At 47.3% G+C, this 12,679-nt stretch overlaps 3 protein-coding genes across 4 annotated transcripts; 2 read left to right on the top strand and 1 right to left on the bottom strand.

Annotated features, from left to right (window-relative positions):
• Positions 1-110: 110 nt before the first annotated feature.
• Positions 111-2,965, bottom strand: cox4i1 (cytochrome c oxidase subunit 4I1). Of its 2 annotated transcripts, none has more exons than XM_084476695.1 (5): positions 2,885-2,965; positions 1,750-1,826; positions 1,107-1,271; positions 863-994; positions 111-445 (listed from the first exon to the last, which is right to left on the bottom strand). In XM_084476695.1, exons 2-5 carry the CDS (start codon positions 1,823-1,825, stop codon positions 309-311), a joined length of 510 nt encoding a protein of 169 aa, XP_084332821.1. In that variant the 5' UTR covers position 1,826; positions 2,885-2,965; the 3' UTR covers positions 111-308. The 2 variants fall into 2 exon arrangements, with proteins under 2 accessions (XP_084332821.1, XP_084332820.1); XM_084476694.1 differs by having other exon boundaries at positions 2,881-2,960.
• A 186-nt stretch (positions 2,966-3,151) lies between these two features.
• emc8 (ER membrane protein complex subunit 8) lies at positions 3,152-5,793 on the top strand. The gene is made up of 5 exons (XM_084475823.1): positions 3,152-3,757; positions 4,137-4,213; positions 4,309-4,378; positions 4,484-4,578; positions 4,861-5,793. Exons 1-5 carry the CDS (start codon positions 3,548-3,550, stop codon positions 5,018-5,020), a joined length of 612 nt encoding a protein of 203 aa, XP_084331949.1. The 5' UTR covers positions 3,152-3,547; the 3' UTR covers positions 5,021-5,793.
• Positions 5,794-6,779: 986 nt separating this feature from the next.
• On the top strand, positions 6,780-9,820 carry gins2 (GINS complex subunit 2). Its single transcript, XM_084475797.1, has 5 exons — positions 6,780-6,903; positions 7,203-7,317; positions 7,931-8,030; positions 8,442-8,568; positions 9,405-9,820. Exons 1-5 carry the CDS (start codon positions 6,814-6,816, stop codon positions 9,531-9,533), a joined length of 561 nt encoding a protein of 186 aa, XP_084331923.1. The 5' UTR covers positions 6,780-6,813; the 3' UTR covers positions 9,534-9,820.
• Positions 9,821-12,679: the final 2,859 nt, after the last annotated feature.

Raw genomic sequence — 12,679 nt, 5'->3', positions numbered from 1 at the left:
TGTGATCAAATATAAATCAAGTAGCCTACGATTTGTCGTGTTCTGTACGCACTCAATTTGTAACATAAATATGAAAAGTGAAGTAGCCACAATTGACTTGACAACATATCTCGGGGGGAAACATAGGAACTTTTATTCTCATCTCTAAAATACACATGGACCGTAAGAGGAAGAGGGCTTCCAAAATGCAGAGTCTGAGGTAATTTGAACAATTGATAAGTACAGAGAAATCTGTTAGGACATATCCTTGCGTCGGCTGTCGTCTTATTACGTAGCGTGGTGGTGATGTGTGGTCCCTCGTGGGCGCTCTACTTCTTCCACTTCTTGTTCTCGTAGTCCCACTCGGAGGAGAAGCCCTCCACCGGGTTCACCCTCATGTCCAGCATCCTCTGCAGCTCCTTCTCCTTCCACTCTTTTTCGAAAGTGTGAGGCACAGGCCCGTACACTGTGGAGGAAACAACGGTCAGACTCCGGTTGGGGGGTACCATCTAAAACCAGCACACTACTACTACTACGGTACAGAAGGCCAGATGTACAGCGGCCATTTGTGCAACAGACACCGCTCAATACAAATCCACCGTTACTCTTTTGGGTTGATGTGCGACATCAAGAAGAAACACAAAACTAGGCTGGTCCGTCAACGCCACAGAATTCAAGCTCCCTATGGAAACTAAAAGGACGAGGCTTACTAGGGTATACACACATACACAACTCAGAACTAGAGCATTTCCACCCAGACCCATCACACCTTGGACATGGTACAGTCGCCGATAATCATAATAATAAGTCTTATCAATGACTCAATCATTTTAATCACAAGTCTCATCAATGACTCGATCGTTTTTATTTTTTTGATACGCACCAAACTTCCTCTGCCACAGAACCACCAGGCCGGTCAGGCCGAAGAAGAAGAACATCCCAGCGACCACCGACTTCCACTGTGCGCTGCCCTGGTTCATCTCGGCAAAGCTCTGCTTGAAGCTGATGCGGTACACTGTACAAACAGACCATCAGCTCGTTTAGAACAAACACCCATCATCCTGCACCTACGTACAAAAATCAAAAACCGTGAACCCCCCATGGGGGTCGGACCGGCCGAGTCTTACGTGCGATCTTCTCCTCGTTGGAGAGCGTCGCCCAGGACCCCTTCTCCTTCTCCTTCAGGGACTTCTGCTCCGAGCTCAGGTCCTGCACGTAGCGGATCTCGGGCAGGGGGTTCTCCCGCCGGTCAAAGTACACCGGCAGGGCATACTCGTCTACCTTGGCGACTCCTGCATCGTTGGGGGGGGGGGGGGGGGGGGGGGGGGAGAGACACACCAAAGGATTCAGGTTCAGCTAACTAGCTACCAATTAATGATGGTTTGTCATTTAATCAAACGTGTATGTGATTAGTTGTAAGGAAAATACTTTTGAAAGAAAATATTTATTAATATGACAAAATTTGGCTGTTCACACCCACAGTGAAATCAGTTATTTTAATTATTAAAAATAACAGCTTATGATCAGAAGGTTATTGGAAAGGTTATCAGTATTCATAGCTGTCAAATCCCTATCTCGCCCCAGTACCCTTCAGCTTTGGAGCACAGTGTAGCCAGACACGTAGCCCGTGTTAAAACACCAACCCCAATTTTGACAGTGAACATTTCAGTGCAAAGGGGTTGACCATCTTTTGGTTGCGAGTGCTTCACCTCAAACGTTAGAAAGACCCAAGGACAAGTTAGGACAATCACATGTGAAGCAGTGACCTACCATGTCCCCCACGTACACAGACCGATGTGGAAATGGCACGTCGGCCAACCAGACGAAGGGCTCTAGAGGCCAGCATTCTGTTCACACAGATCAAATGAAGTAGAGTTAATCTTTAGAACCTCTGTTCACACAGATCATATGAAGTAGAGTTAATCTTTAGAACCTCTGTTCACAGATCATATGAAGTAGAGTTAATCTTTAGAACCTCTGTTCACACAGATCATATGAAGTACAGTTAGTCTTTAGAACCGTTTAGACTGAACACAACTGGTAAAAAAAAAAAGGCTGCATTTAAAAATGAGTTAAAATATATGCACATTCACCTTTACTTAGAATTGTTTTACTGAAAACTATCTATCTATATCTATATCTATATATATCTATGTATATGTTTGCAGTAAAATAATTCCAAGTAAAGGTGAATTACTTTATACACTTAGGAACGAGAGATACATTGCGGTCCTTGGTCAAAATCCAATTACACTTAATTAAACGTGAGGCGCAGACTGCAGCAATGACATGTCAGACTCTAGTCAAACGACCAGTTCACATCGGCCCTCGGCAGTCCGTCTACACACCGATACACGCATACAGCATTCACCAATCAACTCCACGTTTCGCCACTGGTTTCCTCATGTGCACCAGTATACATACATATATATATACTTATATATAGTTATATAACCCCGTCTAAACGCAGTGTACCTGCAGCACAGCGCAGCAGAGCTAGGCTATCGGGTAGCACAAGGTCACCGCGCCCGGTGCCCAACCAGCGCGTAAAGCCCCGGTCCGTCCGGCTGGTACGATCTCTACTTAACCAAGGCTTTAGAGAGGGAGAGACCAGGGACCAGGTCACCCTAACCCCGATGGACCCCCATAGACGACCCCCCCCCCCCCCCCCACCACCACTGGTCCCCTGGTCCGGATGGTAGCCGCCGAGTGCTAACCAGAGCTAGTCTCTCTCCTCCTCCTCCTCCGGTCAATGTCAAACACGACCGATCGCTTCTCCTCTCCAACCCTCTCCGTACCGCACCTCGTACCGGGGGGTCCGCTAACTCACCCCCCCGCTGGGGTACACGCCGTGTTGCGCGGTGCATTTGGAGAAGTATAAAAGTAGAGGGATAGACAAACCTACTGTGCCGTTGTTGCTTGCTTTCGCGTTCACCTAGCCGTAAAGGGAGTGCGACGGGCAGCGGAAAGCCGTGCAGCTTGACGGGATGTCGTGATGGTGACGCGGTCGCTCGTCGTGCATATTTTTAAAGCTGGGGGGTGTCGTAACGTCCGTTGCTTTACGGTCGCGCTCACTGTGTGTGTGTGTGTGTGTGTGTGTGTGTGTGTGTGTGTGTGTGTGTGTGTGTGTGTGTGTGTGTGTGTGTGTGTGTGTGTGTGTGTGTGTGGGCTGTCGTGTCGTGTCGTCACGTCGTTGCTTTACGTCGTTGCTTTACGGTCGCACTGACTGACTGACTGTACCGAGTTGAATCCGATCCACCTGTGCGGTCGGTACCGATGCGACGATTAGATACGGACTGTCGGATGCTCGGATGCTCGTGTTGGATTAGAAGAAGTGCACGTTTGGTCTGTTTTACTGCGGGCTGTGTTTTGCACGTCTTCGCCGGCGCAACGCTCTCCTCCTACCCCGGGATAGAGGCTTGGTCATATGCACTTTCCTCCGGAATGAGATCCAGCTAACAGCTAGTAGCCTAAACCTACTTGCACTGCTATCTCAGCCCATACATCTGAACTCTTCCGCCCGGGGACTTTGGGGGGGTTAGGGGGGGTTGGGGGTGCGATTTAAAACATGCCGATCATACTGACCACGCAGGCGTACTGTAAGATGCTTTTGCACGCCGCCAAGTATCCCCACTGCGCCGTGAACGGGCTGCTAGTGGCAGAGAAGGGGAAGGATAACAAGAGGGACCCCACCGCCCCGGTGCTGTGCGTGGACTGCGTGCCGCTGTTCCACGGGACCCTGGCCCTGGCGCCCATGCTGGAGGTGGCTCTCACGCTGGTAAGTCAATGGATAGATGCGTGGTCAATTTTGTTTTAAAAGGGTATAACTACATCTAAACCACAGGGTCAGCCCCTGCCCTGTCACTGCAAGCTTATTATATACAGCCCTTAGTGCATTGAATTCATGTGGAGTTTCTGTTTAGTATCTTTTATTGTCCGTAGTATTCATGTAGATCTCTTTTTTTATAATGCTGTTTGTGTTGTATGTGTGGGTGTTATTATGTGTGATGTCTGTAAGCTACTGGGACCTTGAATTTCTCCTTTGGGGAGCAATAAAGTATCCATCATCATTATCGTCGTCATCAAACCAGGCTTTGCTTTGAATGACTAAGGTTTATACTTTGGTTGTGAGACATTTGGTTCTGTTGTGTTCACAGATTGATACTTGGTGCAAAGAAAATCGATATTTCATCGCTGGGTATTATCAAGCCAACGAGCGCACCAAGGACTTCAGGTAAACACGTTTGTGCGTTCACGTTGAACACAGAACTGGTGGTGGCGTTCGACTGTGCTTGTCAAAGTGTTTTTTTTGTTTCTGTTGCTTTACAGACCTAACCAGGTGGCCGAAAAAGTTGCTGCCCGGATAGCCGAGAACTTTGGCGAGACAGCCATCGTGATGGTAATAACAAGCAGAGGTTTGGATGAAGTAGAGAGTAGACCACAGAGTATCAGAGAGTCATTGGAGTCCTTCTAATTTTCCGTCGATTTTTCTTTTCCCCTTCAGGTGGATAGCAATAGACTGACAATGAGTTGCTTTGAGCCCATCGTTGTGATATACGACCACCACGAGAACAAGTGGAAAAGCAGAGATGTGAATCAGTAAGTTCCTAGCTAGACGGTGCTACCATCACATTCTTATCCCCTGTTTTCTGTCAGTGATCAGGTGTGACACTTTGGCTGCGTATCGTTTTCCGATGGAGCCTTTGAGTCACACGATGGGCGCCTTGCGCTGACATTGTCATTGTACAAGGCGTCCAGAAGGTTGCACAGTTTGCACTCGAGTGAAAAAGGGGAAGTCGTTGTGCAATCATTCGGATGTGCAACACACACACACGAATGGCTTCACTCAGCAGGGCATGTCTGTGTGCGGTGTGTTTTCAGGGACTGCTTCGAGGACTGGTGCGAGGCCCAGAAGATCACCTCGTCCTTGCTGGAGGGCCGCTCGTACGAACAGCTGATTGACTTTGACAACCACCTGGACGACCTGCGGAACGACTGGACCAACCCCGTCATCAACAAGTCCGTGTTGGACCTGTGCTAGGTCTCTCTCTGGGCCTTTGCGCGTCATTGGACATGGACAGAGACGATTCTGCCGATAACAGCATGCATGATGCTACGCCGACGCGTAGCACCGGGAACAAAAAAAAAGTACTAAATGCTAAACTTTTCAAAGTCTCTCACGTCGATGGGAGACTTGCGTGGGAGCATTGGTGGCCAAATGTCTCAAGGGCAAGCCCGTTGGTACTGTACGCACCGTCTGTGTGCTGCCCCCCCCCCCGTAGCGGACGCCAGGGGGGATGGCGGTAGTCTTTTCTCAGAATGAAACTTAAAACATTTATTTCTTCTCCAATGTTTCCGACTTAGTTTATTTCATGATTGTTTTGCGTAACGAATTTTAGAAAAGGTAATATATATTTTGTCCTGTATTTTCAGGGTTAAGCTGTGGAAAATGATTGATATGATGGCTATACCGAATCTTATAAAAAATCAATGATTATAATGGTTATTTACTAAATCCAGATTTATTAATATTGTTAATTCATAGCTTAAATAGACGGAGCCAGAGAAACTAATTGTCTGTGTCCAACCATAACCGTAACGTCCGAATGACTGTGTTGGGTATGTGTTAATGTCGATGGACTTATGCTATGGTTATGAAAACTAAACCATGCAGGATTGATAGATCTGCTGTATGAAATGTATTTTTTTTTTTCTATCGCTGTCAGAGAAGGGCTGGTGAGCACTGCTCAGTCTTTCTCCGAACAGATATGTCTGTAATCTCTTTGCTCTATTTCATTAAACTTGTTAACTTGTCGACTTGTGATGGTATCAGGTTCCCCCGTCAACACCGACCTCGTCCAATGAGACGCAGAACTCCACGCCTCGGGTCCTGAGAGAGCACATCAGACGAATGTCATTTCTGAATTCTACATAGAAATCTTTTAGAGGCTGCAACGTCTCCTTAAAATCTGATATCTTAACAAAAAAACATGCTGTCTAAAATTACAATATCGTTTTAATTTATATTAAATATAATACACATTCGTTTTTCAAGTGAACTAAATGTTTGGTATTTTATCAAGGCCCACATTATTCCCATCAACAAATGCAACATTTTCAAAATACATCGTAAACAGTTCGTAGGACATCGATTTCGATGGAATCAAAAAATTCAGTTTCAGCAACACATTTGAGCTTTAATGTGTTTGCATTCAGAATATGATCTCCTGGGAATTCATATTAAAGTGGCCTATACTCGTCTGTAACTAGATATAATACTAGATAGACAGTTTTATCTGTTATTAATCCTAACTTGTCATTTCGTGTTGGCCTATCACTGACAAACAATAGAACATGCACAATGCAGTCATTTGTGCCGATAGCGGGCTTGTTTTAGGGAAAACGAAGGCCGGCGCACCTTCACTCAAAATTTTCGGTCACAAGAAACCGGAGCAATGCGAAACTCCCGAGTTGTACCTTACTCAATACTGCCACCATGTGTCGAATTGTTGTAACTGCTTTCAGACGACCTTAAGACAGTTTTACCAGATCTCGCGAGAAGAAGCACTAGGATAAGCGTTGCAATAAAACGCTGGAGAAGAGAATTACGTTATTGTCTAATGCGGCGCTATCTCGAGTAACAACATATTTCGTTTATAAAGCGAAAAAATATACATTAAAAAATACTAAATGTTAATCGTGCGTGGTTACCTTTGAAATCCAATTTCTGACGTTTCGTGACGTCATTGACGCCGCCTCCTTGGACTTGACGTCACTTGCGCGGGAAACATTTGCCGGGGTCTTCCACACTGTTTGTTGTTGTGTTTTACCATCATGGATCCGGCTGAAGTTGAATTTCTGGCAGAAAAGGAGATTGTGAAGATAATCCCAAACTTCAGCCTTGATAAGATCTATTTAATTGGTGTAAGTACATTTTACGGTCCATTGTTATTGTCAGAACAACACGGAGTCAGAACACTAACCATAACGTCACTGACATTGATCGGATCCTAATAGGGGGATCACTTCATATTGCCTACCGCTAAAAGTAATGCAGTTTGAATTGTAAATGTAAAAAAGTCAAGCAATGTACAGCGTTTGATCCTAACGTTGTGTTTAGATCAGACCCAGTACAGAGTATGCTATCGTGTGTGTCTAACCTTAAATCACGATACAAGGCTCATGGTTACCTTACCTAGTGTGTCATGTTTCTGTGTCATCAGGGGGATCTGGGGCCATTTAACCCCGGTTTACCCGTACAAGTTCCCGTTTGGCTTGCTCTGAATCTGAAGCAGAGACAGAAATGTCGAATCTTGCCTCCTGAATGGATGGATGTTGGTAAGCTGTGGGCGTGCAAACTATTAACGTCATTAGGCGACCGGTCAGTTATACAACCTCCCAATGGGGTTGCCCCTGAGCATTGCCCGATGGAAGAACATATTGGTTACCTCGTCGTCATTTTGTAGTACTTTTAGACCTACTCATCACATTTCAAGGATCAATTACACACACACACACACACACACACACACACATACACATACACATACACACACACACACACATTTGATTCATTTATTTGGAATGACCAAATATTAATAAAGAGTCTATTATGTTTCAAACAACAACACAAACACTTTGCAAGTATCTACAACCAAGTGAATCAGTAGAGATACATATGTAGTTATAGTTATATGATGCGTAGAGATGACAGTGCCTTCTCCATATATGCAGACTGCCTATGCTTGCTGACACAGAGCAGTATTTGGCTATTTGCGTAGAGTTCTTCTTATTGAGTCCAGCAATTTGCAATCCTCTAACACAGAGTCTATGAACATGTCCAAGGCTACCGTAAATGATACCATAAGTGATTTTGTCAGCAGATGAAAGTACAAACGTCATTCGCCAAGAATTAGTTTCCAACATTACATTCTCCGTGTGCGGTCCGCAGACAAACTGGAGGAGGTGAGGGAGATGGAGAGGAAAGAGGATTCCTTCACGCCGCCGCCCAGCCCGTACTACATGGAGCTGACCAAGCTCCTCCTGAACCAGTGAGTCATCCAGTGGATAGGACACGACGGCACACACTTCAGTATTCTAACTCAGTGCGACATACAACAAGTGCGTACAGTAAAGGTCCCATGACATGCCACCAGTTTGTGTTGTGAAACGCTGTTACAAGCCGTTTTGGAAATCATCTGTCTTTTGATAGACCAGCCGACCCAGTGGACTGTAGCAAACGTCGCTCATCTGTCCGTCACACATCTAGGTGGACACGCCCACCTGTGATGTCATAACAGACAGACTTTCAAAACGGCTTGTAATGTAGCTAATCACACACGGCTCACACCTGGTGGCGTGTCATGTGACCTTTAAACACACACACGCGTGTCCTCCCCACCCGTCGTTCCGTACAGCCTCACTGTAAACGTGTTCCTTGCGTCGTGTTTTTTGCGGCGCAGTGCGTCTGACAACATTCCCAAAGCGGATGAGATCCGGACGCTGGTGAAGGACATCTGGGACACGCGCATCGCTAAGCTGAGGCTCTCTGCGGACAGCTTCATCAGCCAGCAGGAGGCCCACGCTAAGGTGAGCAGCGGGGTTTAAGGATGTGCCTGTGTGTGTTAAAAGGTCCCATGACATGCCACCAGGTGTGAGTGTGAGTTTTGACATGACATGTCTCTTATGACATCACAGGTGGGGCGTGTCCACCTCCTAGATGTGTGACGGATAGATGAGCGATGTTTGCTACAGTCCACTGGGTAGGCCGGTAGACTGATCTATCACAGCACATACATCTAGGTGGACACGCCCACCTGTGATGTCAGAAGTGGCACATTTTCAAAACGGCTTGTGACGGCGAATCACGCTGACACCTGGTGGTGTAACATGTCCCCTTTAATATTACTCTCCTTTTGAATTAATTCTATTTAGATTTATATTCACCTTTATTGGCGACTTTATGGGTGGCAGTAGCTCGGGAGGTAGAGCGGGTTGGCTGGTTGACGGGAAGGTTGCTGGTTCGATCCCCCCGGCTCCTCCTCCTAGCTGTGAGTGTGGAGGTGTCCCTGAGCGAGACGCCCTCACCCTGACTGCACCTGACCCGCTGGCTGTCGCCCTGCGTGGCTGACTCCGCCGTCGGTGTGTGAATGTGTGCATGAACGGGTGAATGTTAGGCAGTGTTGTAAAGCGCTTTGGGTGGCCACTGGTTACAAAACAGCGCTTTATAAATGCAGTACCATAAATACCATTTGTTTCTAGAATCTGCTTTGTATCGTTTGTTTGGTGATGTCATCTGGTATTGTAATGCAGTCTATTAGTGTTGTCACGGCCCATAATAGTCTGAATCGGGATAATGGCGCGAAACCAGTGGCCACAGAGGTGGAGGTTACCCCCAGTCTCACGGTTCTGATCCCCTCCTGTAGCTGGACAACCTGACGCTGATGGAGATCAACACCACGCGCAGCTTCCTCCTCGGCTCGCTCAACTGCATGTTCAAGCTGCGCTCCAACCTGCAGCCGGGCACCAGCACCGGGAAGGCCCCCGACTACTGACCATCTGGGACGGGACGGGTGGGGCGGCGGGGTCTGGCCCCCGACATGGCCCCGTGGAGGACTGATATGGACCTGCTCTGAGCTGGTTGGGAACTTGGTTTCTTGGTTTGAAGGGGTGAAATGATGCCACCGGGTGTGGGTGTGATTTAGCCGTGACGCGTCGTCTGAAAATCTTTCGCCTTTTTCCGTGTGTTTTAGTGACATCACAAGTGGGCGTGTGCACCTAGATGTACGATGGATAGATGAGCAACGTTTGCTGCACTGGGTTGTCCGCTGGGTCCGCGGGTGGACTGATCCATCCAGTGTGTCTAGGTGGACACGCCCACTTGTGATGTCACAAAGGGCACAGGGAAAAGGCACATTTTCAAACGGCTTGTAACGGCTGATCACACTCACACCTGGTGGCGTAATATCAGCCCCTTTTAACAACCAGGAGGCATAGGGACGGCTACAAACGGGTTAGGGCGCCGTTCCCTGGTCCGGTCAGAAAGGAAGGCGTGTTTATCTGCTGTGCAGGAATTAATATGTGGATGATATGCAGCGCCTGGGACTCAAACATCAGCATGCTGCCGTCATGTGCTGCTTGGGTTTTGTTTTTATGATGGTATCTTTGTGTAGATATTGGAAAATGAATCTAAATGTTATTTGACTGGTTGAAGCGACGGTACTGTTGCATCATGTACCGTGTCACGAAAGCAAGTGGATGGCAACAAGTCATCAAACTAATTGTTTAACGACGTTGAATCTTTGCTAAAATACAAAATCAATAAATGGAATGTAATTATGGGTGTTTGGTTTGGGTGTGTATTGAACTACATGCAAACAGAAATGAGAATCCTCCCTTTCTCACAGGGTAATGAGAATCTATTGATTTGACTGCTTACAAATTATTTGGTGGGTCTTGGGCAAAAGTTTGAAACGTTTGGGAACCCCTTATGTTACGGCCCATGGTCTAGGAGCAACAATGAATTGATGGACACGAGAATTACTGAATTGGGGTTTTTAAATCAGGTTCCCACATAGTCAAAATGTGACTTAAATGGCCAAAGGCCAGACAATCATAAGTCTCAAGCAGGAGACAAAACAAAAGAGAAGAGGTGGCAAGGCTCCAGCCAAACCACCGATCCTTGTGTGAGAGAGAGCTTCCACCTGGAACTCGTCTGCCTAAATAGCCTACACCACCAGGTGTAGCCTACACCACCAGGTGTAGCCTACACCACCAGGTGTAGCCTACACCACCAGGTGTAGGCTATGATTGCCAATCAGCAGCTGGAAGCAGGTGAAAGTTAGAAAATAATACATAACACATAATAGTACTAGCAGGGAAGTGCTAAAGTGCATATACAAACTAAATAAAGAGGGTCCTTAACACCCTCTCCCCGAAATGGTGGCTCTAGCCACCCCAAAATAGTAGTAGGGTTAGCCTGTTGCAATACATAATATTCACATTTTAGGCTAAAGAGAGCATCCCCAATAAAGCAAAGCTTGTTTACTAATCAACTAAAAAAAAAACACTCAGTTCCCCCGACCTAATGGCCTCGAGATAATGCATCGGCCAAGATGTTATCCGATCCGCGCACATGCATGATTTCGAGGTCATATGGCTGGAGGATGAGACTCCAACGCATCAGACGTTGGTTGGAGTTGCGCATCTTGCTTAAGAACCGCAACGGATTGTGGTCACTATGCACCGTGATCGGGTGAGACGACGAGCCGAGGTAAACCTCGAATTGTTGAATGGCGAGGAGGAGACTTAGTGCCTCTTTTTCCATGGTAGAGTATGCTCGCTGATGTATGTTGAATTTACGCGAGAAGTAGCACACGGGGTGCTCAATACCGGCGGGACCATCCTGCAGTAGGACGGCGCCTGCACCGACGTCGCTCGCGTCGACAGCCAGGTGGAACGGACTACCGAAGTCCGGGGGCCAGCAGTACGGGAGCTGAGACGAGGAGACCCTTTACCGTCTCAAACGCACACTGGCACCTATCGGACCGTTCAAACGGGACCTTTGGGCTTAGCAGATCGGTGAGTGGCGAGACCACGGATGAGAAGTTCTGGCAAAAGCTGCGGTAGTAACCTACCATACCCAAGAACCGCCTCAAACCGCGTCGGTCATCAGGCGCAGGGAATTTGAGGATGGCCTCTACCTTGGCCCCAACAGGCCGGACTTCGCCCCCACCCACTACATGGCCCAAGTATGTGATCTCGGCTTTGGCAAACTCGCATTTTGCCAAGTTGAGCGTGAGGTTCGCCGCGGACAACCGTCGAAACAGCTCGTGCATCTGACGCATGTGAAGCGGCCATGTCTGACTGTATAGAACAATATCATCCAAAAAGGCTTCAGTCAGGCATGCCATGCAAGACTATATTCACAAGCCTCTGAAAGGGTAGCTGGAGCGTTACGCATTCCGAATGACATCACTCGATAGCTGAGGAAGGCGTCAGGAGTTACGAATGCGGAGATCTCCCTGGCGCGAGCGGTTAGAGGGACTTGCCAGTACCCCTTTAGCATATCAAGTTTACTGACATAAACAGAGGCCCCAACCCTGTCTACGCAGTCATCTGCACGAGGCAGAGGAAAACAATCTGGCTTAGTGACAGAATTAACCCTCCGATGGTCTGTACAGAAGCGCAGGGAACCGTCAGATTTACCTACGAGCAGGCAAGGAGAACTCCAAGCACTAGTGCTGGGTTCAGCGATGTTGTGGCTCAATATGTCTTCGACTTCCCTGTTGCAAATGAGCCCTCTTAGCTGGATTAACCCGATAGGGATGTTGTTTAATCGGTGCAGTTGAACCAACATCGATGTCATGCTCAAGCACATTTGTTTGTGACGGGACGTCACCGAAAAGGTTTCCGAACTCATGTATAAGCATTTGGAAAAAAAAAAAAAAAACGGTTTTCCTACAGGAACTCCACTCACCCAGGAATGCACTTACCTTCTTCTGCGGACTTGCAAAAACCTGTGTATATGTTGAATGGCGAGACTTTAGAAAAAAGAGCCAAATTCAAAATCTTGTGACGAAGAGTCAGAAGACACGGATACGAGCCCCCAATCAATTCATGTTACGGCCCATGGTCTAGGAGCAACAATTAATTGATGGACACGAGAATTACTGAATTGGGGTTTTAATCAGGTTCCCGC

The sequence above is a fragment of the Micromesistius poutassou genome, assembly GCF_964030765.1.
Source record: "Micromesistius poutassou genome assembly, chromosome: 12".
NCBI classification, from domain to species: Eukaryota; Metazoa; Chordata; class Actinopteri; order Gadiformes; family Gadidae; genus Micromesistius; species Micromesistius poutassou.
Note: the sequence above shows the minus strand (reverse complement) of the source record. Positions and strands in the feature narration are given on the sequence as shown.

Excerpts from the sequence above, each read along its gene's own strand:
- emc8 (XM_084475823.1), top strand. The coding sequence starts at position 3,548 with ATGCCGATCATACTGACCACGCAGGCGTACTGTAAGATGCTTTTGCAC. Across the intron at positions 3,758-4,136 it reads TGGAGGTGGCTCTCACGCTG|ATTGATACTTGGTGCAAAGA; the intron begins GTAAGTCAATGG and ends TTGTGTTCACAG. Across the intron at positions 4,214-4,308 it reads GAGCGCACCAAGGACTTCAG|ACCTAACCAGGTGGCCGAAA; the intron begins GTAAACACGTTT and ends GTTGCTTTACAG.
- gins2 (XM_084475797.1), top strand. The coding sequence starts at position 6,814 with ATGGATCCGGCTGAAGTTGAATTTCTGGCAGAAAAGGAGATTGTGAAG. Across the intron at positions 6,904-7,202 it reads ATAAGATCTATTTAATTGGT|GGGGATCTGGGGCCATTTAA; the intron begins GTAAGTACATTT and ends CTGTGTCATCAG. Across the intron at positions 7,318-7,930 it reads TCCTGAATGGATGGATGTTG|ACAAACTGGAGGAGGTGAGG; the intron begins GTAAGCTGTGGG and ends TGCGGTCCGCAG.
- cox4i1 (XM_084476695.1), bottom strand. The coding sequence starts at position 1,825 with ATGCTGGCCTCTAGAGCCCTTCGTCTGGTTGGCCGACGTGCCATTTCC. Across the intron at positions 995-1,106 it reads CAACGAGGAGAAGATCGCAC|TGTACCGCATCAGCTTCAAG; the intron begins GTAAGACTCGGC and ends CTGTTTGTACAG. Across the intron at positions 446-862 it reads TCTGTGGCAGAGGAAGTTTG|TGTACGGGCCTGTGCCTCAC; the intron begins GTGCGTATCAAA and ends TTTCCTCCACAG.